The sequence below is a fragment of the Vitis riparia genome, chromosome 18 (assembly GCF_004353265.1).
Source record: "Vitis riparia cultivar Riparia Gloire de Montpellier isolate 1030 chromosome 18, EGFV_Vit.rip_1.0, whole genome shotgun sequence".
Lineage (NCBI taxonomy): Eukaryota > Viridiplantae > Streptophyta > Magnoliopsida > Vitales > Vitaceae > Vitis > Vitis riparia.
In genome coordinates, this window is record NC_048448.1 from 7,465,346 (window position 1) to 7,491,969 (window position 26,624).

Genomic DNA, 26,624 nt, shown 5'->3' on the forward strand with positions numbered 1-26,624 from the left:
CGAGCACCAATGGAGTATCTCTATTGGCAACTCCCTCATCCATGATCTCTACTTCGCTCCCTTCCTATCATTGAAGTTCACAATGAATAATTATATTTCATGACACTCAAAAGTTCTTCCCATTGTCCAAGCCCTTTATTTTGGAAGCTATTTGGTAGGAACAATAATTTCTCCTACTTTTCTTACATGGTCAATGATAAAAATTCTTTGAATGTCAGTCCAAATTTTGTAATATAAACTAAAACGTATCAACGAATCAACTCATCATGTGTTGACTTCTTTCCCCTAAGTCAATGTTTAATCGTATAGCTTTGTGTAAAATTATTGTTGATGTGTTTGTTCTTCACCAACTCCAATTATTGAGTACAACATCTTTAGAATACTACTTTGTAAACAATTAGGGAGCATATCACTGATGATTGGTTGTTGATGCATATATCACAAATTTAAATTTATGGACTAGGTAGACGTATCTCAAGATTCTCAACCCCGCTGAAGAGCCATATAAATAAAATAAAATATAAATGATTTTAAAAATACATGGATGCTGACTCCGTGAAGAGTCAACGCAGTCGTGCTAGGAGGTAAGTTTCTTCAATTGGGAGCAGAAGCCCCCAGTTGTGCAAGTTGCGTTTTCCAAGTACACCCTAATACATCATTTTGATAAAATTTGGATGGCCAAGATTAATGGCTTGAAAAACTTTATACCGAGGAGGTACCTAGAATTTTCCTTTTGACAATTGATAATAGTTGATGTTATATTACCTTTCCTACTTTTTCTTTTTCAGAACTTTTCAGGCATTGACGTACCACATGGGAGCAGCATTGCCTTCGGGACGAACTTATATTCATTTTTATTATGCACTGCAGTCTTGCAGATTTGACATATCTTGAAACATATTTGGGTCTGTTGAATCTGTTGAATGGGAAAAGAATTTCAACATGTTAAATGTTGCTTAAATGATAAGAATTATTAATGTTTTAATAATAATTAATTCCATCCTCCTTTAGTGAAATTTGAACTAAATACATATAATAACTGATAATTTGAAATTTCATCAAATATTCACTCTATAAATTTTCAAACTTTACCCTTAATTTCCGCATCCATAGAAAATAAAATAACAATATTAACAACAACAAGGCCCTACTGACTTAGACAAGGGAATGTTCTTCAGATGAATGGAGTCGGCGTGGAGTCGGCACACATTCAGACATAAAATTGGCGCTGACAAATATATATAAAATATCCTTTTCCGCAGCATGGTGTCGGATTTATAGGGGCTCCCCATCTACTTCTAGTTTCAGCTAGAAATTAATGACAATGCTCAGAGATAACCTGCAAATTTTGAGTCCAAAACCCTTCATCAGGCTAACAAGCATGCAAGTAGCTACCCAACTGCAGGAAATGGAGGGGCATTGAGACCATGTATAGAGTTCAACTGATCACATGGTTGGAGATTTTGTCACAAGCTAACAAAAAAAAAAAAATACATCCGCTATATGAAGGAAAGATTCAGAAAAGGAAACTACTGGCCTTGGATATCAATGGCTTGGCATGCCTTTCCCATTCAGTATCCCACCTAGCTGAAAATCCCGCTTCCACTACACCATTTCTTAACAACTTCAGAGCATCACAGTTGTCCGGGAAACCCTTAAAGAGCATCTGTATGGATCCACCACCAGTGGGAAAACTCAAAACATGCACACCCAGCCAATATTAAAAAAATATATTGTGAGCATGGATGCCTATTAATTAGCATTAGTTGATGTGTTTTTTGCTAAGATTGCTTAATTTTACAAGCTAACAACTATCAACAGCCAAATAAGATATCAACTTACCCCCATTTGATGTTTTTTTCCTGGTGGACTACCAATAAATTTAATGCTAAACCTTAAAAAAGGACATAGAAAAGCAGTGTGTTTGCACCCTCATATGAAATGTGTGAGCGATGTAATCATATTTTCATACCATTAATAGTTACTTAGGGAATTCTAACTCTTGGAAAACCTTTCAAACTGGTTTATTAACGAGTGCTTGTTAGAGTGCCGGGTTCTTAATTCCAGTAATTTAGTTGCTGCCATGTTACCAAATAACAATTGACAAAATTCTGTGCAGAAAAAGGAGCATCATGATCATAAGTTAGATATAGATCTGTAGTTAGACATAGCAGGGCCCAAAAGATTTAATAATACTACTTCAAGCAACAAATTTACTCCTTCACCCTTTGTTAAATACTGCCAGGGATCAAGCAAGAGAAGACATCATAAGTTAACAAGCAAATCTAATGTTCTTATATCATAGCTTTCTAAGTTTTGAATGGAAAATAATGCTTTTGATGCTGAAAATCCTTCAGGAGACAATAGAGCAAATTTATATGCAAACTACAAGTTAAAATGGAACTTCAATGTGAGGTTCTTATTGCATACTTTAAGGTAATATGATAAGAAATGATAGCAATGTAAAAATGTAAGAAATTCTGATCAAAAAAAAAAAAATGTAAAAATGTAAGAAATTCCATAACTTGACAAGATTCAAAATCAACCTACCAAGAGTTCATTAGCTAGCTCCGAGGATGATGAAAATAGAAGGCCATTTTTCTCAACTTTCACAAGTTCCTCGATGCTTTAGGGAGGTCAAAACCATAGTACCATTAGTAAATAGAACATCACTTACACATTATATCATATATAAAGAACTGAAAGAACTATATGAGTTTACCAGGAGTAGGAAACAGCACAAACAGGAAGTCCACAACCAAACATATCCACCACCTGATACCAATAATTATTGTTTTCATACAAAATAGTTAATTTTTCATTAAGTGCAAAGTTTCTAATATCCCTAATAATTTACTGAATGATGTTCAGCTTCAGCTATAGTAGAAACTCAACAATGAATACCTTCATAGGCAGGTCCAATCCTGATGAAGAAGTATGTAGGCATATACCCAGATCAGCTGATCCTGCAAATATAGAAAATAAAGGGACCATAAATCACTTCCAGGAGAAAAGGTGGATAAAGCAAATAGAGAATAAATAACCAACCAAGAAGCAATGGATAATCCTCAGCTGACAACCACATTGTACGAAATGCCACGCGATTGAGTTTTAACCGCCTTATTTTTTCTTCATATTTTTCTTTGTTCGGCCCTTTACCTTCATTATCAAATAGTTCGGACACTAAGTCAAAGGGGGAGCAAATTTGGAGGAATTTTTTTCCAATAAGTTACATGTATGTCAATATTCCTCAAAAAGAAGAAGTATCCTTACCTGTAATGATAAAAAGTAACCTTGGATATAAGAATTGTTTCCCACTATTAGTTTCCTTCCAAAGAACCTCTTCTTTAGTTGAATCATCTTCATTCAAAATTGCAGCCACACGTCTATCATACATAACTGCTGCTTCCAAGAGCATGCCAAAATCTTCATCTGGAGTCCTGAAAAGAATTAAAAAGGCATTTGTTTCTGAGATGAGTCACTTGTCTCAGAAAGCATGGAGATTTCCTTGCCAGAGTCTACTAGAGACACCATTGCATACAGACAAGTTCCCCATGGAAAAACAAGAATAAATTAAAAATAAAGGGAACAAGGGCAAACCAAATGGAAGTATTCTTTGTCCATGGGCAGCCTTCGTCATTTTAGCAGCTTTCTCTTAATTTCCAAAATTTTATAAGAACAGGCATTGGATATCTAGTTGAGACTATCTTTCCCAAAGCAATCAAAATCAAACACCAACCCACTCCCCACCCCTGCTCATAGTTGTTAAAGGCCTAGGCCCAAGGCACAACCCTAGCTATAATGCCTCACCTTCCAAGGCGCATGCCATGTTAAGAGTGAGACACCTCATTTATTTTCTTTTTTCATTTTAAACACATTTATTCTTGAAATTTTTGACGGCATCTTGAAATTTTATATTTCATCAGTTTTTTGTTGGATGGTTTTTTACATATTTAGAATTTAGAATTTTTTTTAACTTGTATTTTAGGTCATATTTTATAAAATTGACATACATCCTAGGTTACATTTTACTTTGCTCCAGCACACACTTCATGTTGCACCTTGCACCTAAGCCTTAGGAGACTTTTGTGCCTTAGGTGTGCTTTTGCGCCTTTTTTAACTATGCCTTCACCTAACCCAAAACCAAGATGACCAAACCTTTCCCTCCTCTGAAATATACACCCAACCCAAGAAGAGAGAAATAGAGAGAGAAAAAAAAGGCACTACTGAATAAAAAGGATCAACGAATTTGAGTATCAGTAACAAATCAGATCCTGCTTGAGAATCTAATACTTATTACAACTCCTCCACTAGCATTTCTTTATAGGTCAATAAAAATGCACAATGCTAAGATACACTAGTCATATACAATAACAAAATTTATTGCCAAAGGACAGGCTCCTTAGTAACTGATGGGCACAAAGCTATGTAGGCCAAAAAATGCCTCCCACAGCTACACAGGAGATTCTATAACTAAAAATTCTGTGATTTTCTCAGAAGTGACACTTAAAATAGTGACAGGTTTCTATCCATACTTTAGAGTGCAATGAATTCCATTATCTTTAAGGTAGTAAACTTGACACATTCAATACAAACAATTAAGAGTGTGTAACACCAGCAATAGAGCAACAGAAAAGCAAGTGATTCGGTGACTGAATCAGGTTTCCACATGGCACAGCTACTAGGGATAATCTCTTCCTCATGATACAATGCTCATTGTCATGATCTTGTCCAATTTTTAGATTCTGAAAGAAGAGGAGAACAAAATGTTCATACAATATTCTCCAAAAAGTTGGCTGTACCACATACCATATGGTATGCAAAACTGATGATATTTTCTTGAATGCTTTAAATTCCTCTGATTTGAATCATTTGGCCAAGACCTAACTTCTATGTCATCCACCATCATATTGGCCCATTCTCAGGCCTATAATTTTCTCAACCAACGAAATTTAGGTAAAAAAAGAAAAAAAGAAAAAAGAAAAGGGTACTAATTAGGGAGAAGTGCACCTCCACAGCAGCTCCCAAGGATTCAATCTCAATCACGTAAGATTTTTACAGTCCATGACAATATCTAACCCTTTAAGGCCTGTGCAATTCTGAATACACTCTTCCACAGCCTGCATCCACGAGACAACCATCATCCCATTCACTTGTCCACTCCTGGAAGCACCATCAATCACCACTATAATGGACCCCAATAAGCTAAAACATCCAATCCACCCATACATATGCTCAATCATTTCCCTAAAAAGGCTCTGTTCAGAATCAGCAAGGAAAGGCTATCTGGTTATCTATGTTCTCTACCCAAACAAAACTTGATCCAACCACAAATGATGATAACTTCTTCTCACTCATATTGGAATAGGTCCAGTTTTGTCATTACTAATTTACTACTAATGCATATCCATGTGTAACACTTGAACTAAAATACAAAAAAGTAATTTATTTCCTACAATATCTCTATAAGACTTGGTTGTTGATCAAAACATTGATACATTTGGAATTGTCAATCAATTAAAAAATTACCCAACTTATTGCTATTATATAAAAGGCTCTTTTCATGTTTTTTGGCAATAAAGTCAAAAAGGCACAACGTATTGACAAGGCAATTTTTTACATGAGCATAAAATCATCAAAGAAGTTCTCACCAGCTCGTACTACTAACAACAAGTGCTGGCCTGTTTGACTTCAAGAAAATGTCCGTGTCCATCTTAGCGGTAAACAAAGTCTCATCTGTATCCTGGTTCCACAGTTCCATGGTTCCTGAAATAAAAATGCAACTTACCCTGAAGAGCATTGATTTTTACTAAACATACACTAAAACAGGAAACTACAGCTCTGTGGTACCATCTAAATTACCAGCAGTGACACAATCTTGACCACCACGAGGATGACAGAGATCTTTATGTAATCTACAGAACAACTAAAATGATTCGCATTTTAATTTTTCAGACTTGAATAATCTTGATAAGAACTTAAAGGAAGAAACATTTGGTTCACCTTATGCTTCTCTTCCATTGGAGTGGGACGAAAGAATTCAGGAGGTTGATCATATAGAACTGTGGCTCTAAAAATTTGAAATATGGATAAGGCCCAACCTCACCATAAAAATACTCAAGCATAAATTTTAAGATAATAAAGAAAATAAATCATGAACTTTGGGCTGACCCTCTTACTTAATTCCCCAGTTCTGCGCCAACTCATGCTGCATTGCTCTCGTAACACATAATGAACCATTTGCAGCCTTCCCATAGTACTTCTCAAACCTAGAAAAGTTTCAAACTCACATCTGGTGCACAGCAAAAGAAATGGTGCCCATAATAAAATTGAAGAATGCGGTATGGATAGTACCAATGATAGAGTGCCACAAAGCGACTACTTCTTCCAAGAGATAATCCCAATAAAGTATATCCAAAGTTATGCCAATCAACAATAAATGCTGAATTTCTCAGCCAGCTTGCCCATTTAACAGCCACCAAGGTTGGAACAGAAGGTGGATTCTGAAGAAGCAAACAGTCAATCATGAAATAATAAATGAAATATTAAACAGAGACATCTAATCAAGCATGCAACAAACTGAAGTCAGCACATCCATAGTCAATGGTAAAAGATGAATCTCACCTGCACTATAAAAACATCTGGAGAAGGTATTTTAACACAGAGAAACCAAAAAAGTGTAAAAAACTGAAACAATGCCTTGAAGAGAAGAACCAAGGGATAAAATATCTTTGATACAATCCGAGGGATTGTTGGCCACTGTTTCTGCAAAAACAAACATTTGAGAGAGAGAGAGAGAGATTAGAAATATGGAGATACTCTTTCTTAAGACTCTTAACAAGATTCGAATCCCGACAGTACCATTGTGTGAATATGAATAGACGGGTTCTCTAAAACAGCAGAGTGGGGAGTAGAACCTGTCAGAGATCCAATTTAAAAAGGAAAATTGGTTATGTCATTGAAGGTCTAAAAACTATGTCTTTAGAATTGCATACCAGCTTTTCCATAGTGAAACTAAGAAGAGATATCACAGATATCAGATTGCACAAAGAGTAGTAGAAAGGTGAATTTAGTTTCCAAATGGATTGATAGAACAGATAATACCATCCAATGCCCAATAAAAATTATTAAATAAAACAAAACATTTTTATATCTTATCAAAAAATTTTGACATGAAAGTTTGTATAAGGAAACTTGTAGTTGTAGAAGGGCAAAATTTAACCTTTTTCAGCATATAGTCAAATTAAGTTGATTTTTAAAATTAAAAAATAGTAGTAACTTTAATATAACATTGAAAAAGTAATAGTTTCAAAAACTGTTTCGAAAAAAATTAAGGTATCAATTAGAAATTTTTTAAAATAATTTTTAAAAATATCAGGTAAACCTATATTTTTTATACAAACAATCCTACTATTTATATAGAATTTATTACTACTTTTTATTTTTAGAAATAGGAAACATAATGTGTATCCAAATGGACACATAGTTGACAAGTCTTGTTAAGCAAGAAATTGAAGACTACCACAAATATGATCTTTCAAATATCCTTAAATATTATTTTAATTAAAGAATAACAATTCAACAAGTTAAGACTAACATATATGATCTTTCAAACCTCCCAAAATATTAAATTTAATTAAGGAATAATATTTTTAACGAATAAGAAAACCATCTAAATATGATGCTTTCAATCCTTATAAATAGAGTTCTTTCTAAAACTTTCAACACAAGTCAAAAAACAATTCAGAAGACAAGAGTTTGAGAAGAGTTCTTCAAAGGAGATCCAAAGCTTTTTCAAATCTTCAAAAGAGACTTCAAGGAATCTGCTATTTCTTCAAAATGTTTGCAAATTTTTAAGATTTTCAAAGCCTCACACACCAAGCTTTAAGATCGAAATCTACAAAAGACATTTGAGATCAAGTTGCTCAAGCCCTTAGTCGACATTGTTCAAGTCAAGCCAAAGCTCAACATCTAAAGCCCAAGTTATACCAAGGCGCAAATCACACCAACATTCAAGTTAACCCTGCAACATTTCCAAATGCAATTTTTTTTCCCTAAGGAATTATTAAATTATTACAAATTTACAGGTTGACTAATTTGATTGAAGATACCAAGGAATTAACTCCCTAATTTCCGAAATTTGATTAAAAATACCAAAAAATTAATTTCCTAATTTATGGGATTGTATAGTTATATAATTCCTTAATTTTCAAGATTGTATAGTTGTATATTTCATGTTTTTTTATTTATTATTATTATTATTTTTCAGGTATAGGATTTGAAGGAATTAGTCAACTTTCTTTATGTAATTTAATTTCCTAATTTATAAGATTGTACATTGTAAAAATACTATATCATTATGTCAGAAATGCAATGAATAAAGTCATTTTGCTCCAATGTCTCCAAGTTCTCTTCTATGTTTTTCCTAATGGTCTTCATTGCTTCTATTTCTGCCTCAAGCAGCCTTCATTGTTATCAACACTTTTTTTTCCTTCTTAGTGGCCTTTTTTCCCTTTGATTTATCTCTATTTTGTTGCCCACTATGTCAAAAATCTTAGACAATCTAACTTCAAACACTACATAACATAACCAACCACAAGTAGTGACTATCAAAACCTACAACCCTCATTCAGATTTAATGGCCAAAACTATCTAGTATAGTCTCAACATGAGCACGTGTTCTTGAAGGTAAAAGGCAAACTCAATCACTTGATTGGACTAGTGTCAAGTGAAAATGATCCTAAGTTTATAGCTTAGGATTAGAAGGACTCAATGATCACGTCTTGGCTATGGAGCACAATGCAACCTGAAATCAGTGGAACATGTATGTTTCTGACCACAACAAAGGAAGTCTGGGAAACAATGTAACAAACTTATTCCAAAGTCTAGCAATCTGAGAGGCAATGTAACAATCCTATTCCAAAGTCCAAGACACTAATTAGATTTACGAAATAAAGGTAAGGATTCGATTTATCAAGTAAGGTACTTTATCCGTAATTAAGTAATATAATGTTATAAAAGGACTGTGGGTTAAATTGAACTATTATCAAAATCTTAAAATGAAGAATAGTAAGGCTGCTACTATCTCTCCTAAGTTTATTGAAAGAAATCAAATGTTTGAATTCCTAATTGGACTTAACATGCAATATAATCAAATACGTATTCAACTACTTGGGAAGGAATCACTTACATCCTTAAATGAAGCATTCTCGATCATAAGGGCAAAAGAAGGCAGATGAAGGGTAATGTCAGGCCCTCCAACAAGTGAAGGGTCAGCCTTTGTTGTTTTGGGCTCATAAAGCAATCCAATTGCTTACACAAATTCTAGTAGAGGAGAGGTATCTAGGAAGCCAAGGAACAAGGATAACCTTTGGTGTACTCACTACAAGAAACAAAGCCAAACAAAGGAGATGTGCTAAAAGTTATATGAGAAATTACAATCACTAGGTAGGAATGGTGGAAACCAGAGCCAACAGCAGTCCAAACCAGTGTTGTCAAAAGCAAAAAGCGATGTCAAGGCGAAAAGGCTCCTTTTAGCCTAAGGTGAAAGGCGAAAAATAAGGTGATAGTCTGACTATAATAAGGCAATAAAAAATATACATATATTTGTCTATTCAATACTTAATCAATATAAGCATCGTCTTCAACAATCAACACTATTAATTTTTCATCCATCGTGATGTCTTATAAAATTAAAAAAAATAGTAATAATTACTCGAAGTGTTAAGTATTATACCTCACATCATAAGAAACATCAAATTGTTTAGAGATATTCTTGTCTAAATGCATATTGTAATGTTTTAGACATCTAAAACAAAATAAGAGAATGAACATCCTAAAAAAGTTTTGGGCATCATCATTATAGTCATCATTGAAATTAAAATTATCATCACTTCAATCAAGACTAGATTGACAGCCCTCCATCTCATAATCTCTATGATTGATAATATAATCTTTCATCTCATATTTTGTTTAATCCAATATTAGATTGAATGAAATAATAATCTAAGTATGTTTAATCTTCAATCATGGTCAAAGGCGATTGCCTAGTCATTGCCTCTTTGAAGCCACCTTGCCTGGGTCTTCAGGAGGTGACTTTTATCTATCCCATTTGGCCTGATGGCCTAAGCGACCCAAGCGATCGCCTTTGATAACACTAGTCCAGACAACAAGGAGGCTAAGCAAATTTTTTTGATAGGTAACAAGGAGGCTAAGCAAATATGACACTTTTTGAGGAGAAACCTAGCCATGAGAATTCAAACAACTCAAAGTTTGAGGGACTCAAAAGGAAGAGATTGAAAAAATTTAGAGTTTCCTTCTGGATAAGCCCAATACATGATGCTCCTTGGCCAGACTAGGTAAGTACTCTATAACTAATTCTTTTAACACCTCAAAAGAATGTTGACATGGAAATTAGGTCATGGACTCAGGTGCTATTAAACACGTGACAACAACTCTCATCATTTATTGTCATACAGGCCATGTCCCCAAAACCAAAAATTCAAAGTAGTTGATAGTAGTTTAGCTATTATGGTTAGACAAGGGACTTACCCTATCTCTTTCCCTAAAATTCATACTACATATTTCTAAACTTTCTGTAAATCTCCTATCAATTCATCAAGTTATCAAATCTCAAAACTTCAAAATAAGATTTTTTTTTTTTTTCCCATCTATTTGAGTTTTTCAAGATCTTGATATGAGGAGGATGGTTGGTCATGTTATAGAACAAGAGGAGCTCTAGTATCCCGATGTTGGGAGTGAAAATGGTAGTGGTCACATACCTTTGTCTCATCTTTCAAGTTTTTCATCAAATAAAATTCAAATTTGGCCACATCATTTTATGTTTAGGACATTCATCCTTTTCTTTATTAAAAACTATATTTCCTTTATTATTTTGGATTTGGATATAAAAAAAATAATGACTTTGATTGTGCAGTTTGTCACTTGGTCAAACATCATCAAGTTCTTTTTCCTTCGAGCAATAATAGATCATCTTATCCTTTTACATTAATTCATATTGATGTTTGGAGACGCTTTTGGATTCCAAATATCACTGGAATTTGTTGGTTTGTTTCTTTTATTGATGATTGTTCTCATGTCACTTGATTATATCTTTGAAAAACAAATCTAATATTAGTTTTGTTTTCTTTGCTTTTAACAAGATGATCAGTACCCGGTTTGCCGTTCAAATTAAGAGTATCATGTCTGACAACGGGAAAGACTACTTAACAAGACCCTATCCTCTTACCTAGAGAGAGAAGGAATAAAACATGAGTCATCATATATAGATAATTCACAACAAAATGGAGTTGAAAAAAGAAAAAAATATCACCTTCTAGAGGCAACTTGTGCCTTGTTATTTGAGAAAAGTGTGCCTCAATCATATTGAGGGGAAGTGGTACTACCGCAGCACCGCTAACTTAATCAATTGGTTACCTTTGAAAGAGTTGGGAAACAAAGTAATAGTAAAAGTTCTATCTAAATTTTTTCCTAATTTTCATGGGTCTAGCAAGATTCCACCTAAAGTGTTTAGATGTGTCCCCTTCGTCTTTATCCATGCTCAAAGTCGTTATAAACTTGATCCTCAAGCTCTTAAATATGTTTTCATTGGTTATTCACAACAAAGAAGGGGTACAAATATTATCACTGATCACCCAACTTCCAAGAAATTTTTTATTTCTATGGGTGTCACTTTTGCTGAAAACCAAACCTTCTTCATTGATCCTCATCTTCAAAGGGAGTCTTCTATCCTCATATGAAGACAAGATTGACTTGAACTTACCCAATCTACCAAATTCATCACTTATAGTTCCTATCATATTTATTGAATCTACGAGTATACTCAAGGAGAAGATTGTCAAATCCTGTTCTAATACAAACTTAAGAATTTGAACCCATAATAGGTACTAAATCTAACTCTAGTCATTCTCTTTTGTCAATTTTGTTTGAAGACCTAAGTTTGCCAACACCTCGTGTCTAATTTCATTGCCCACAACAGTGGGCCTTCATTACCTAAATAAATCTTGTTGAAATTTATCAATTGTTTAGGAGGCGCTTAGGAGTTACTATTGGAGTAAAGTTATGGGTCAGAAGTTAGGGTCATAGCACAAGGAGAATCTGTAAACTACTTTAACTAGGAATTGCTATATATTTCTTGTTTTATTTTTCCTGATTTTTATGGTAGAGAGAATTGCTAGGAATTAATCAACTTTTTTTTTGTGTAATTTAGTTTTCTAATTTTATAGGATTGTACACTATTTATACTGTATCATTCTTGTCAGAAATATAGTGAATAAAATCATTCCTGTCCACATTACAGAAGAGGTGCATTTCCATGCATAAGAAAAATATCTAAATGACAAGCCATTTTAAATTTCTATGGGCAAGTGAGCAAATGCATATGTGAAAAAAATGAATAGTTCCAATCCATGATTGCATCACAAAACCCAAAAATGAAATTCGGATAGAATCATAAAATCCACTGGTAAGTATAAACTCCAAACAGAATAAAAAGATAATACTGAAATTCCTCCATAGTGTAAATAAGCTACCTCCATATGCAACAATGTCCACCTCTAGAGAAGCCTGCAGGACCAATACAAAACCATAAGTTCAACAGTAACCACAACAAAATGGAAAAGAATAATTAATGCATCATAAGTTCATCTCGTAGAAAGTTTTGAGCACATGATCATGCTCAATTTAGAAAAATTCTTCAGAGCGGCTTCAATTATTCGACTGTTAACGCTATACATCAAAAACAATCCCCAACCTATTTGGAAATGGTGATCTTGATTTTTGACTACCAAAACCTACTCTTTTTGGCTATGCCCTAACCAAGTACTCGATAAAATAAAAGCATAATAGCAACCGATACCTGGCGGGCAAGTGAGAGGGCATGGTACTGCATTCGAGGGCTGCGGCCAATGTCGCCGAGAACCACCACCGCCGCCCTACCTGTCCGTCCAATATTCTCTTCTTTCCGCCCTAATAATCACGATTTGTTCACGTTAATTACATGCCAAGACGAATCGAATATAGAAGAAGAACTCATGTACCTGACATCTGAAAATTTGACGAGTCTGTGTTTCCTCTTATATCGATCTTGGCTCTCTCCGAGTACCTCGCGGATCGAAGAATTATGGAGTTTGCCAGGGTTGGATCCCAAGAAAAACCCAAGCCAAACCCTTCGGCTACGCTAGGTTAATTTTTTTATCAAGAAATATAACTTAAGACAGGATTTATTAGAAATATTGAAATCCAGGGATAATACATGGAGGATTTTCCCCCTTTTTATAAACTGACGTCTATGTCTATGTCTATGTCTATGTTATTAACCGTTAAAAAAAATAAAAAATAAAAAAAAAAATCCCTACTAACACTTAATAATTCATTTCCTTTTTTCTTTTTCTCTTGAGACACTTACGTTCAATACTTTCTATTTTAAAATTAAAAATAGTAATAAATTATATATAAAATACAAAAACTCTCAAATAGTAATATTAACATAATTTTTCGTTAAGAAAAAAATATTAAAAAAATGGTTTTTTTCTAATTTGATTCTACGGTAAAAAGTAATAAAAATCAAATTTAATTATAATTAGTTAAAATTTTATATTTTTTTTCAAATTATTTAACTTTTATATGTAAAATAAAAGTAATATAAAATCAAATTTAATTAAAAATAGTTGAAATTATATATATATATTTCAAATTATTTAACTTTTATATGTAAAATAAAAATAATTTAATTAAATTTAAAGTAATACATAAAAATAATTTATTAAATTTAAATTTAATTTTTCCTTTTTTCTTTTTTTTTTCCATAACCATACATAACATAGATAATGATTTTTAAAATAATTTTCAAGTTGTAGAAAAGTTTATACTTTTCATATAGAATAAAAAAATATAAAATATATTAAAATGAAACCTAATTAAATAATTTTTTTTCTTTTATCTCTTTTATAATATTTACAAAGATGAAATTTCATCTCTTTTTTTTTCTTTCTTTATTAATCGACCTAATTAATTTCAAAATAATTATTAAATACTAATCATGAAATTAATTATTTTGAAAATGCCAATTTCTTTTTTAATTCTCTAAAAGAAAAACTGCCAAATTTGTTGGTCATAGGAAAGAAATTACCAATACATATTCTAATCATCCTCATGTCTTCTTGGTTTTTCCCTTTCTGATCATTCATAATAACTCCATCTACAACCCAATTGCATAAAGAATATCCTAACTATATATTAATATTGGGACGCCATTGCCGTTGCTCTCCATATTGCTCTCGTTCTCGGTGGGAAAGTAAAAGATGAATTTCGCCGAACAACAGCCCGCGGTCATCGGAGCTCCTCCCCCATCGGGTAAGGCTGTTAGATTCTGTTCCAATTTTCCGATTGCGGTAACCAGTCCACCAGTCCTGATTTTATGATTTGTGGTTATTACGTGACACATGGGAACAGGATATGCATGTCCACCAGGACAACAACCTCAACCGCAGCAGCTCTATCCACCAGGACAACAACCTCCATTGGCATATCCAGGAGGACAACAACCTCCATATGCATATGGCAGTCAGCCCTACCCCCAGCCCTATCCCCAGCAGTACCCCCAGCGGTACCAGAACGATTGTTGTTGGTCAGCCTCGATTCTTCCATCTATCCTCATCTTCCTTTTTCTAAAACTCCCAATTTCATCCTCATCTATCCTCATTTTCCTTGTGTGTGCAGCTTCGCCGAATTATGCTGTTTCTAGGGTGGTGGAGGCAAAACTTGGAATTTATTGGACGAGTGATTAAGATTGGATTCTTAAGGCTCGGGTCATGATGGGTTCGCTTTGTTTGTTCTTAATGAATAAAAATGTTAATTAAGTATTGATTTATTAAAATTGTGAAATTATGTATAATTGATTTAATGCCTATTTTAATATATTTTTGTTATCGGTTTAATTCTTATTTTAATATATTTTTGTTTTTTATTTTTAAAATTAGAAACTTCTATATGTGAAAAAACTTTCGAAGATAACCGAGAATCTCTCATTATAAAATCCTTAAATCAATGAGTCAAAATTTACGAATTAAGCAATCAAATATTGGAGATAGAAATCCGAAAATGACTTTATAAATAAAATAAACTTCAAAAAGGAGAAAAATGTTTTCCAAAACTTACAAGTTTGGAAATAAAAGCTCCAATTACAAAATATTATCAGAGAGAATTATACCTTATAAATATTTTAATATACATAATTTTCTTATAGTTTTACTTATTTTTATAGTATTTTTATATTTGTGCATAAAGATAGGCAATAACACTTTTATATATATACTTTCAAGGAAAAAAATAATCTTTTCAAATTTAAAATATTTTAGACTAATTCTTTTGGAGGAACAAAATAATTTAATATTTAGATTATAAGTTATAATAATTTATTTGAAAAGTTCTAAATTTAAAAATGATTTTTCTAAAAAAAATTAAATAATTAATAATCAGGATCAATTAAAATTATAAATAAATAAATATTAATATATTGAATTTACACATTATTTTTAATTTAAGATAAAGATATTAGGTATGTGTTAGTCACTATAAATCATCAGTGCATAGGGTATTGACACGATGATAGGTCTCTCAATGCTACCAATATATAAGTTCAAATGTCAAGGAAATTGAATTATACTTTGCCACACTTTTAATTTGTATTTTTAAAATTAAAATTGGAATATTCTGAAAAATATGTTTGGTATATTTACATGTTTTAATTAAAATTAGAAAATCCTTAAATAATTAGAAAAAGACCTGAGATTTGAATGTTTATTGCTAGTATTCACAATAATTTAAAAATATATTTTTTAATATTACATTAAATGTTCTATCATTTTGCTTCCATTTTTTTCAAAACTATTTTCTTCCCTTAAATTTCCATTCATACTTTGTTTATTTCTTTTCAAGAAATCATAATATCTCTACAACCCTTTTCTCATCTACTACCTTTTAATTTTTACTTCTCATTCACAAATTCTAGTCATTTTTGTTGGGTTGACGTAGTATTTGGTAGTAGTAAGCCTTAGGAAAATTCTACGGTACCACTTTGGTACCTACCGAAAAACAGTTTTAGCCATTGGATGAAGATGGCTTAATTTGGATCGTCCAATTGGCTTATGTATTTTAAAATTTTTTTAAAATATATAAAAATAAATAAAAATAGGTTGTTGGTCACCTTGATTTCCTGCTTCTATCTTGCTTAATCTTGTCTAAAGACAAAATTTGTTTGATGGGTATTATACTCATTAACAGCTATTTTCGGAGACGTGAACTATTAGATTGATGGGTAAGTCTTATCATTCCAATGTCTTCCATGTCTTTCTTTTTATAACTTGGGTGCATTGAATTCCATATATTCCATATATTGCAAGACGTGTGCGACCATTTCTGCCATGGTATAAGAGTCTTTCATTGTCCCACTCTTCACATGTTACTGTGAAATTGAAGATGAGTTACTATCCCGAAAAGCCTCCGATCTTCGACCATCCTCCTCCGACTGGTAAGTTTTTTTAATTTTTTTTATATTCATATGAAAAAGTAAGGGATGTGTTAAGGTTGATATGCATAGTTTTGGCATTGAATGCATTTACAAATTGTAGGGTATCCGCCAGCCGGATATCCGCCGGTAGAGAGAGTGAATCGACCATCGGAGACAATCTATCCGTCACCCCAAACAGCATATCCGCCCCAACATACGACTTCTATTCCACCACAGACAGTCTATCCGCCCCAACAGACGACTTCTATTCCACCACAGACAGTCTATCCGCCCCAACAGACAGCCTATCCACCACCACCAGAAACAGCATATCCGGCAATAGAGAAGGCGCATCCGCAACCAGCTACGGCATATTCAACACCAGTCTATGGTGTACCAGGGGGACAACCACCACCACCACCACCTCAAACTGTAGTTATCAATCAGACGCCAGCGGAATCATCATGGTGTTGTTGCAGTTGCTTGGCAGCATGGTCAGCCTCTGTCCATTTATATACGTTTTTTTCTTTTCTTTTTAAATATTACACATAAATGAAATTTTCATATTTAAAAAATATAAATGTTTACTTAAAAATAATTAGTATTTCATACATTTTTTATTAAATTATTATTTTTTATTAGGTACTATTTTGACTCTTTTATAAGTATATGAAAACTTACTTTTTCCAATATTTTACCTTTTTTTATTTTTATTTTTACAAAATTCAAAACTCTAATTTTTCATTTTTTTTAAAAAAATTCTATTTTTCTCTCAAAAATTATGATTTTCTGTTTTTAAAATTTTGATTTTCTCTTTAAAAAAAATTTGATTTTCCATTTGATTTTTTTTCCCTCCAAAATTCTAAGTTTCTCTTCTTTGATCCCAACTTTTCCTCAAAAAATAATTAATGTAAGAAAAAAATAAATATAAAAAGTGTATGGTCAAGACTAATGAAATAAAAATATTTCTAATTCAATGGACTTAAAGTATTTAAATAAAAACTGAACCCGAAACTCTAAATAAAAAGACCTTAAAACAAATTTTGGGGTTTGTGTTTATTATTTTCCTCAAAAAAAAAATTATGATAATGTTTGAATAGACCTCTAAAAAGTTAATTAAAAGCATTTTTTTAAGTTAAAAAAGAGTTTTAATGCTTATTTAATTTTTTTTTATTTTTATTTTTTTAAGGCTTATGACTTTAAAAAACTTAATATAAAAATACGGAACCAATTTCGTTTATCCAAGAAATTGTTTCAAAGTTTAATAGAACTTTTGTACTAGAAATATTCTTTAAAATTTATGAATTTAGTTTCAACTTCTACTTTTATCTTTATAAAAGCAGTTTATCCCAGCCCAGATCTACATATTCATCATGATAATAGATTTATTTTATTTTATTTTTTTTATGGATAAAAGGGTGTGGTTTTTGTATCAAATATACTTTGCTGATGTGTTATGGACCGTGTGATTTACCTATGCAGTTGTGCTACCTGCTGCTGCTGCTTAGCTCTGGACATGTGCTTCTGATATAAATCCACCCGACGGCGGCGGAGAAGTGATGACAATTTGACAATTGAAGTCAATAGCAGCCGTTGAAGTCTGATGGGAACATTTTGGTTTTCTTACTGAATAAGGAGTTGATGACTTTCCTTCTATTTATTGAAATTACGTTGTGAAAAAAGATTGCTTTACTCATTGAAAATATCATGTTGTAGGTCTAATGGCGTAAGCCATCACTTCTCTCCAACCACTTTTTGATCTCTTTCAATATTTATCTACACTTACGCTTTTGTTTAAATTATTTGTTGAATTTAGTAATTAATTATTTTTTTTCCTTTACCAATTTATTTCTATCTTATGTCTCGCATTGACAAGGATGTTTGAATTTTAATTTTTTTCTTTTTAATTAAACAAAAATTAATTGAATAACTTGAGAAATCTTGTAATAATATCATTCATTTATATGCGCTATGATAGTTTGTATCACTTTCTATAAAAGGATGTATTTATAAATTTGACCATTATCCTTCGTGTTTATCTCTTTATAAACTACTTGTATCTAAGAGTCCGTTTCTATGATATAGATGAAGTATATTATGTAACAACCAATAATAAGTACATAATCTTACGAAATATCATCTCTTTATGATTGATGTGTATAATTACATTATGTTTTTTTTATGGATTCACCTATAAAAAAAGGAAGTGATGTCACTTCTTATAAGAGTTTAGGTTGTTTATATAAAGTTCTTATAAACATTCATATAGTGTGTATGACCTATTTGTACCAACCTGCAATGTATAACTCTAAGCTGAGAAACCAACGTGAATAATAAGTTTCATGTCTCGCTTGAAAAAATTAATGTTCATAGATAATTTTCACCAAATTTCTATACTTCACAACCTATTTATTCTAAGGCTAGTCCATAACTCAAAGGTTTCTAAAATATTGTTCCTTAAGTCATTTTGTTTTATTTCTTTAAGCGAATGATTGTTGGGGAGTGCATGTGTAAATTTATTGGTTGGTTAGCATTTCCTTTACAAACTCAATTACCCATCGATTGAAAACAAGCAACTCATGTGGATTGGTTAAAATGCCCTAATGGACTTATTTGAGTTGGTTCTAAGAGCCCATAATTAGAGTTGTAGTGTAGGTGATTCTTCATCCTTTTTTAAACTTTTATGCTTTCTTATTCTTTCCTTCCATGAAGCTTTGTATGTACTCTTCACATTCAACCCTAGAGTGACCTTACTACTTCCTTCTACCACCTTCTCAACTCCTCGAAGGAACAAATATCCAGAATTTCATTTCTATTGAGTTGAGGAGTGCACTTCTACAAGCAATACTAATTATTGAATCTTGGAAGTAGAATGTACATTGCTCATTGTTGTCCTATTACATCAACATACATTTTTAGAAGAAGACAACTATTTTAAGGATAATGTTCTAATCACACACTAACCAAATTCCATAAGTCATTTAATTTTTATTTCAAAAACCTCTTGTTTATATTTACCTTGTTGCCTCTCTTTATATTTCCAACAAAGAATCGTTTGAATTTGTGAAGGATTTTTAAAAAATTTTATTACAGTAACAACAATTGAGATTGAAAATTGGAGCTCCTTCATTATTTAATTTCAAATAACAAGTTAGATAAATTATCCAAATAATTGAAAATACACGCATTTATCTTAAAATGAAAGATAAATAAAAATAAGATCATCATTAAATTATTAGAAAAACTTATGATTGTGGGATAAAAAAGGCATTCTTGCTCTTTAAAGAATTAAAACTTTGTTCATATACAATCATTATTTTAAACTTTATGAATTTATACCGAGTGATAACTTGAATTAATACCAAATCTAATGTTTGTGATAACTTTATTATAAATTTGAAAATCCATATAATCAGGGACGATATTTGTCAAATTTGTCATTCATTCTTCTAAGTAAATCCACATATTTCTCTCTTCAAAAATTTGAATTCGTGACCATTTTTATTTATTTATTTATTTTGTATCATAAAAATCAATTTAATATGTTGAAAATCCTTAAATTTTAAATGGTAAGAAGCAATTGCAACCATTCAAAACACCCTTTGATTTCTTTCAATTTTCTTGAAAATGTATTCCCTAAAAATACATTTTGTTTATAGAATACTACAAAAAACACCCCTTGTTCATTTAATTCTATAAAAAGAAAACTACTAAAAATGTTGTTATGAATAATTCAAAAATTATGAAATTAAGCAACCATCAACCCCCATGTGCCCTCCACGCCTTTCCTTTTATAAGCATTATACCCCTCCTCATTATTATGTATTTAGGAGAATATTTCAATTACAAATTTTCTCATGCCATCAAATAATAAAATTTCATATATTACAATAATTGGTTCTAAGAGCATGTAAAATATATCAAATAATATTTTATTTTATTTTTCTATTATTTCTTTTGAATCGTCATTCTGTCAATTATTTTCAGTGGTATACGCGTTTATTTAATTCCATAAAAAGAAGAATATTTATCATTGATTCTTGTCAGCCATCTGCCCTCTATACCTTTCCTTTTATAAGCATTTATCATTTATAACCCCCTTAATAGTCTGTATTTAGAAGAATATTCCCTTTCCAAAAATTCCCATTCCATCCAGTAATTCAATTCCTTATACTGCAATAACGCGTGACGCCCTTTTTTCGGGTGTATAAGAGAGTTTCGTGGCTCCTCGTCTCCGTCTTTGTCTTTTCGTTGTGAAGTGAAATACATGATGAATTACTACCAAGACAAGCCTCCGGTCGTCGGCGCTCCTCCTCCGTCGGGTAAGCTTTTTCATGGAAAAGTGAAGAGTGCGTTGGATTTTGGTGATTAAAGCTGGGAATGTGGTGTGTAGGTCTGATATATATTGTGTTTTGGTGTTGAATGCATTAATAAATCACAGGGTATCCAACAGCCTACCCTGTAGTAGGTCCACCGGCTCCACCTCAAACCGTGTATGTTAATCAGCCGCCGGCGGAATCAATACCGGCAGGGTGCTGCGGTTGCTTGGCAGGATGGTCAGCCTTTATACTCTTATCTCTATTTTTTTTCGTTTTCAAATCAAACAGACCCCATCATTTTTCAAGAAAATTTAGGCCCTGTATGGTTTAAATTTTTTTGAGGGAAATGACAAGGAAAGGAAAAAAAAAAGACATAAAATAGAGGGAAAGAAAGAGTAAAGATAAAAATAAAAAATAAGTTTAAAGTTAATAAATTATTTATATATATTTTTAAAACCTATTTTATTTAATTATTTTTATTATATAAAAATTAAATCATTTATATATATATATATATAATTTTTTAATTATATTTGATTTTTTTTTATATTTTTATAATGAAACTAAATGAGAGAAAAAAGATTTTCCATTTGTTAAAAAATATTTTTTATCAACAACTTTTGTAATTTATTTTATGATGTTTCGTAAATTCCTAACATGTTTTTACGTTCTTAAAATATGTGTTTTACTTTTGATTATGTCTTATATTTATATAATTATTTTTTAAAACAATCCCAAAAAACAATTAAAAAATGTTTCAAAAACACAGTTATCAATCAAACAGGGTGATAACAAATTCACCATGGTTTGTTTTATGTCTAAGGAGTTGATTTCTTTTTTAACAGTCAATGATATTTGACTGAGATCTGTTGTTGGTGCAGTTTGGCTGGCATTTGCTGCTGCTGTACCCTTGAAATTTGTTTTTGATACAATTTGCTTGGGGGTGGAGGAGAAGCCAAGAAGATACATGGAATCAACGCCTGCCCATGGAATATGATGCCAACAGTTTGGTTTGCTTAATGAATAAGAAGTTGATGACTTTGCTTTCATTTATTGAAATCATGTTGTGAAAAATGAATTGCTTTTACTTTTTGAACACAAAGTGTTGTGGAAATGGTACTAGTTTGAGGACTGCTGTAATAGATTGTTGAAAGCGAATTGCTCGGTCATCACTTTTGATAGGGTGAAAAATTATTAATTTGATGAATATTTTAGAAAATAATCTAAATTTATTTATTTATTTTTAAAATAATAAATTTTGTAATTAGGAATACATATTTGAGTTAAAAAGGTAAAAAAAAAAAAATCCTCTTGCAACCTCAAACCAACTAAGCATATGAAAAAATTAATAAAATTAAATAAAAAAAATTCAGAGAAATCATTTTTCATTCGGTGAGAATTATTTAAGATAAAATATTTAGGACTTCTCCGATGCTCTCTCTGTCCTCAAACTTTAAAAATTAAAAATAAAAATAAATAAAAATCAAATTTATCCCATAAAGCATTAAAGTGAGATCATCGAGACTATAAAACAGCAGATCACTCAGCAGTCATTCCCGCTCTCTGTGAATCCCGTCGTCTTTTTATCCGCGCTTTCATCAGAAGCTTGAATAGTCCTCAAATCTCCACCCTTTCATCAGAAGCCCTGAAAGTTCATAGCAACCATTCAAGCTATCAAGCGCGATGATGATCAAAGTCATTCCTTTTTCACTGTAAGCGGCAATTTTCCTTCTTTTTTTTTTCTATTTATTTATTTATTTATTTCGTATATATATCTTTACTGGAGCTTGAAAATCCACAGGAACTAAGTCAAGCTCTTCGATTTTTTCGATATCCTATTTTCCCCCTAAATCTCTGTCTTCAATGTTACATATTTCTCTTTCTAGAAATCTTAATCAATGATGTCTTGTAAGCGTTTTGTATCTTTTCGTTTTCTCAGCGAGAAACCTTGAATTTGCGGGTTTTCTACTCAATATTTTTTCTCTTTAGATTTTAGTTACTTTACTTTTTAATTCTCTTCGGATTTCTTTTCTTAGGGTTACAAACCCTAAGTTGGTTGTTGAAAAACCCTAAGTTGCTAGTTGAAAAACCAACTAGAACAAAATCTAGCTAGATAAATGGTTCATGCAATGATGAAGGGTTTGATATTGTTGTTATCAAATTTTATTTCTTTAATCCGAAAATAATTGAATCCATGGGAGACATTCTGTAACAGTCCATCAAATGATGAAGAAGAATTTGACTTCATTAGTAGTTGGTCAAAATCAAATCCATGTTTAACAACCTTTTTAGCTGTGTTTAAGATTTTTCCATTTTTAAAAAGTGATATTTGTTTTACTTGAGAGTGAAAAAGGTGTGTGAGAAAGATAAAAATATAGAAGTGCTTACTGCTTAGGGTATGGGTTTTGGGTGAGAGGATCGAGGAGGAGGATAGCAGCATACTGGGCTTCCAACGAAGCCAAAGCAGGTGACGTGTCAAGCAGCAATAGGACCGCTTCATAGAGGAGAGAGTGGCACGCTTCACAAGGAGGAGGCCACGTGTAAGTGAATGCGACGCGTGAGCACCAGCTCGCGGCCAATGAGCGTCCATCTCATCAATGGGCGAAGGCTAGGGGGGTGACACGTAGACCTGCATGCAAACATATATAACCGATGTGGGGACAGTTTGGTAAAACGGGGTAAAAACAAAAACGACTAAATGGAAGGGTGATAGGTGGATGGACGCATGGAGGCGGAGCCCACACGCGTTGCAAATTAGAGATGGAACTGGAAGGCCGGCTGGGGTGATTGGTGTGAGGGGGAGGGGCAGAGGGGGCTTCAGTTGTCAGGGGCAGCCCCTTTTTATATGATACAGTGCTGTAATTGTGGTGTGGGTAGAACCGTAGAAGTGACTCTCCAGTGATATGTGTTGAGATGCATGGAAGGGATGATGGACCCACTTTCTGCATTCACCTCCCACATGTCCATATCGCTTACCTTCACTAACACGTACACACCGTACGCCTCCAAGTGTCGCCACCTCCTGCCTCCCCTGTTTCTGTTGCCCAAATCTCATTGGCTGCCCTCCACACCTAAAACCCCACCATCCGCTCCTTCAAATTAACCCACTCTCATACCCCCAGTCACGAGCCCACTCCCATTCCTTTTATCTCTCCCTCTCTCCCTCATTGTCACTTCACCATTTTCCCAGGGCTTTCTTGGGCGTCCAATATGATTCGCACTCTGAATCCCTACAATTCCACCGCCAAGACGGCTGAGATCATGTCTAGGTACAGGCCCATAGCTCCAAAGCCGGAGCCTCCCGTGAATCCTATGTTTGAGAGGCCGTCAATGTCTCAGAAGATGCGGGAGTCTCCTTATCTGAGAAACCTGTGGCCCCAGTTGCAGGCGAGGCCCACCAGGAGCAGAAAAAGGGGCAGGCCGGGTTTCTCACCGGCCGCACTCAAGAGGCCCAGGACGCATCTCGTGGGGTTTTCCACTCCCTCGCATGTCACATCCCCAGCTAAAAACCTATCCATGCACGGCTTTACTCATTCCCCGCTTCAGCTTCCTGTTCCAAACATGGCCCCAAGCTTCGCCCCGCTTAATGGAGGGTTTGGAAGAGCGATTTCAACCACCGCTGATGGTTTAATGACACTTCCCCTCCTCCCATGTCCTCCACCCCAACTTCCAGTAGTGCCCAATGATTTCAATTGCCTCAACCCTTGTGGTGGAAACGTGGTCTTTGATTTGAACACTAGCGTGGTTGCAGCTCGAATTCCTGAGGAGAAGGATCTTTTGCAACAGCTTCAACGAGCCCCCGCCAACACCACCAATGTTATTTCCCCTCAACCGGTTAGGCCAATCGGCTCCAGCATAAGCGTCCGATGCATGCGCAATGACTTGAGCCCTATTCCAGAGGTGCAAATTCTGAAGAAACCAGAGGAGGTGGAGGAAGAGATGGAGTCGGAGACCCTGCCAGCAGTCATATCCGATTCCAACAACAAAATCAGGATGGCCAATTCTGCCTACAAGGAGATGGTGGGTCAGCCAGAATGTCCATGGCTCAATTCGATGGTGACCTGTGGAGCAAGTGTAGGCAACAGGATCAGTGGGGAGGTGATGCTTCATCTTTCTGATTCCAAGGTGCCTGTTTCTTCCAATGGGTTTTCATGCTGGGCGAGCATAGAGTGGGGAAGCGCTGGAAACAAGAGCTCTGTCAATGCCTTCTGCGATGCAACCAGATTGGCCTGCGAATCCAAGGACTATCTCTTCACATGGAGGTTCCACACCAACACAGAGGCTTCTAAGCCCAACGTTTGAAGTACAATCACAGTTTTGTATTGTAAAATACAAGTAGATTACTTCAAACAAATAGTAGTACTGTCAAGTGTGTAGTAGTACTGTATATGGGAGTAAACTAGTCGTTCAGTTTAGTTTAATACTACTTGTTATATGCCACAATATGTAAGAACTGAAGGTATAGTTTTGTCTACTTTTGTTGATGCCCTATTAACTATAATATATGAAGGACGTTTTTGTTTTCTGGTTCAGATTATCAACAATCTCCCATGTGAACTCATGTTTGGAGGAAACTGGGCCATCGTCTTCAAAAGAACTATTTGCAGGAGGTGGGATGTGCAGGGCCATGACAACGATACAGAATAGGTAGTAGTCATCAAACAATTAAGCTTACATCCTCATAAAGCACCAAGGACAGAAGAATTTTGGAACCTTGCAAACTAACCATTTATCGTCTTCGGTGGGTCCGTCCTTGCAGTTGAAGTAAAAGCCAATCTGCAGCTGCTATCATTCCCCGAAACGAATGACACGTATATGAAGTATGAACGTAGTAGCTCAAGCACCGTTTCAGACCCGTTACCTATTTGTTGAAGATGCCATTAGTTTTCACTCCGCTAGCCAAAAGAATACCTTTTGGCTTTTAGTTTCTACCTCAAGGGTTCAAGTGAATTACTATAAACCAAATAAACAATAGAACAATAAATCAACAGTAGATTATGATCAAGCGATATCTTCATCGAGAAAATTTTTTCTGAAATCATGCGAATGAATATTGGACTTTCCAACCCAACAAGCGATCCCAGAAAATTGAAAAAAGGGCACTGTTATGTGTTTCGATCGCGACAAAAGACTGCTTTCTTACGACTGATACAAGATTTAGGATTGATTATTGAAGAAAGGGCATTCTTAATTTCTTATGTTTTGCGATGACGACAAAGAATTGCTTTTGCTTTCTCACGATCCCTACAAGGTTTAAAACTTCATAAGCCATTAAAAAATCAAATGAAGCAAAGAATAGTACAAGACCATGCGCCCTCAAGGCTAAAAATTATTTTTAAGACCTTAAACTATAAGGTTGAAATGCACTAAGTTAGGGATGGATGGAAATGGTATAAGGCATCAATTAATTTATTTTTTATATTTTTTAAAAGTCATTCAATTAAAATTTTAAGTATCTTATCTCCTTTAAAAATTGGATAAATAATAAAATTGGGAAATAAAGGGAGCTATTGGTCAACTAGACAAGGTTACTTGGTGGTCTCAGGCAACTGCTAATGGTTGAGCCTGAGGGATGGCTGAGATTGGTATCTGTTTATCTTTGCATTTTTTCTTCAATCTCAAACAAGGAGACAAAAATTGAAAGAATATGTTCGAGTGTAAAGTATATATCTCAGCCTAGAATCCAAGTTTACATGACTTGAAGGGTTAGTGTTGGAAGAAGGTTTAGAATAGTGAAAGAAACTATCAAATTAATAGGAAGTGGATATTAGCTATTG

At 33.5% G+C, this 26,624-nt stretch overlaps 3 protein-coding genes and 1 long non-coding RNA gene across 6 annotated transcripts; 3 read left to right on the forward strand and 1 right to left on the reverse strand.

Moving 5' to 3' along the window:
* Positions 1-1,065: 1,065 nt before the first annotated feature.
* LOC117907493 (UDP-glycosyltransferase TURAN) lies at positions 1,066-13,231 on the reverse strand. 2 transcript variants are annotated; one of them, XM_034821041.1, is made up of 17 exons: positions 13,059-13,231; positions 12,878-12,987; positions 12,552-12,585; positions 6,862-6,917; positions 6,625-6,765; positions 6,355-6,503; positions 6,180-6,269; positions 6,004-6,070; positions 5,851-5,926; positions 5,652-5,766; positions 3,274-3,440; positions 3,049-3,159; positions 2,905-2,966; positions 2,723-2,775; positions 2,551-2,626; positions 1,538-1,666; positions 1,066-1,339 (listed from the first exon to the last, which is right to left on the reverse strand). In XM_034821041.1, exons 1-17 carry the CDS (start codon positions 13,063-13,065, stop codon positions 1,316-1,318), a joined length of 1,467 nt encoding a protein of 488 aa, XP_034676932.1. In that variant the 5' UTR covers positions 13,066-13,231; the 3' UTR covers positions 1,066-1,315. The 2 variants fall into 2 exon arrangements, with proteins under 2 accessions (XP_034676932.1, XP_034676933.1); XM_034821042.1 differs by having other exon boundaries at positions 5,863-5,926; positions 13,059-13,230.
* A 1,060-nt stretch (positions 13,232-14,291) lies between these two features.
* LOC117906460 (cell death-inducing p53-target protein 1 homolog) lies at positions 14,292-14,800 on the forward strand. The gene is made up of 3 exons (XM_034819481.1): positions 14,292-14,373; positions 14,473-14,647; positions 14,740-14,800. The coding sequence occupies exons 1-3, from the start codon at positions 14,322-14,324 to the stop codon at positions 14,762-14,764; spliced, it is 252 nt and encodes an 83-aa protein (XP_034675372.1). The 5' UTR covers positions 14,292-14,321; the 3' UTR covers positions 14,765-14,800.
* Positions 14,801-20,784: 5,984 nt separating this feature from the next.
* Positions 20,785-22,026, forward strand: LOC117905948. The gene is made up of 3 exons (XR_004649756.1): positions 20,785-20,850; positions 20,970-21,084; positions 21,729-22,026. It is a non-coding gene; the product is annotated as an uncharacterized LOC117905948 (long non-coding RNA).
* Positions 22,027-22,390: 364 nt separating this feature from the next.
* On the forward strand, positions 22,391-25,379 carry LOC117907852. 2 transcript variants are annotated; one of them, XM_034821514.1, is made up of 2 exons: positions 22,391-22,559; positions 22,649-25,379. In XM_034821514.1, exon 2 carries the CDS (start codon positions 24,058-24,060, stop codon positions 25,147-25,149), a length of 1,092 nt encoding a protein of 363 aa, XP_034677405.1. In that variant the 5' UTR covers positions 22,391-22,559; positions 22,649-24,057; the 3' UTR covers positions 25,150-25,379. The 2 variants fall into 2 exon arrangements, with proteins under 2 accessions (XP_034677405.1, XP_034677406.1); XM_034821515.1 differs by having other exon boundaries at positions 23,243-25,379.
* The last annotated feature ends 1,245 nt before the right edge of the window (positions 25,380-26,624 follow it).

Excerpts from the sequence above, each read along its gene's own strand:
- LOC117907493 (XM_034821041.1), bottom strand. Across the intron at positions 6,766-6,861 it reads CTATTCATATTCACACAATG|AAACAGTGGCCAACAATCCC; the intron begins GTACTGTCGGGA and ends TTGTTTTTGCAG. Across the intron at positions 5,927-6,003 it reads CAATGGAAGAGAAGCATAAG|TTGTTCTGTAGATTACATAA; the intron begins GTGAACCAAATG and ends GAATCATTTTAG.
- LOC117906460 (XM_034819481.1), top strand. The coding sequence starts at position 14,322 with ATGAATTTCGCCGAACAACAGCCCGCGGTCATCGGAGCTCCTCCCCCA. Across the intron at positions 14,374-14,472 it reads CGGAGCTCCTCCCCCATCGG|GATATGCATGTCCACCAGGA; the intron begins GTAAGGCTGTTA and ends ACATGGGAACAG. Across the intron at positions 14,648-14,739 it reads TACCAGAACGATTGTTGTTG|CTTCGCCGAATTATGCTGTT; the intron begins GTCAGCCTCGAT and ends TTGTGTGTGCAG.
- LOC117907852 (XM_034821514.1), top strand. The coding sequence starts at position 24,058 with ATGATTCGCACTCTGAATCCCTACAATTCCACCGCCAAGACGGCTGAG.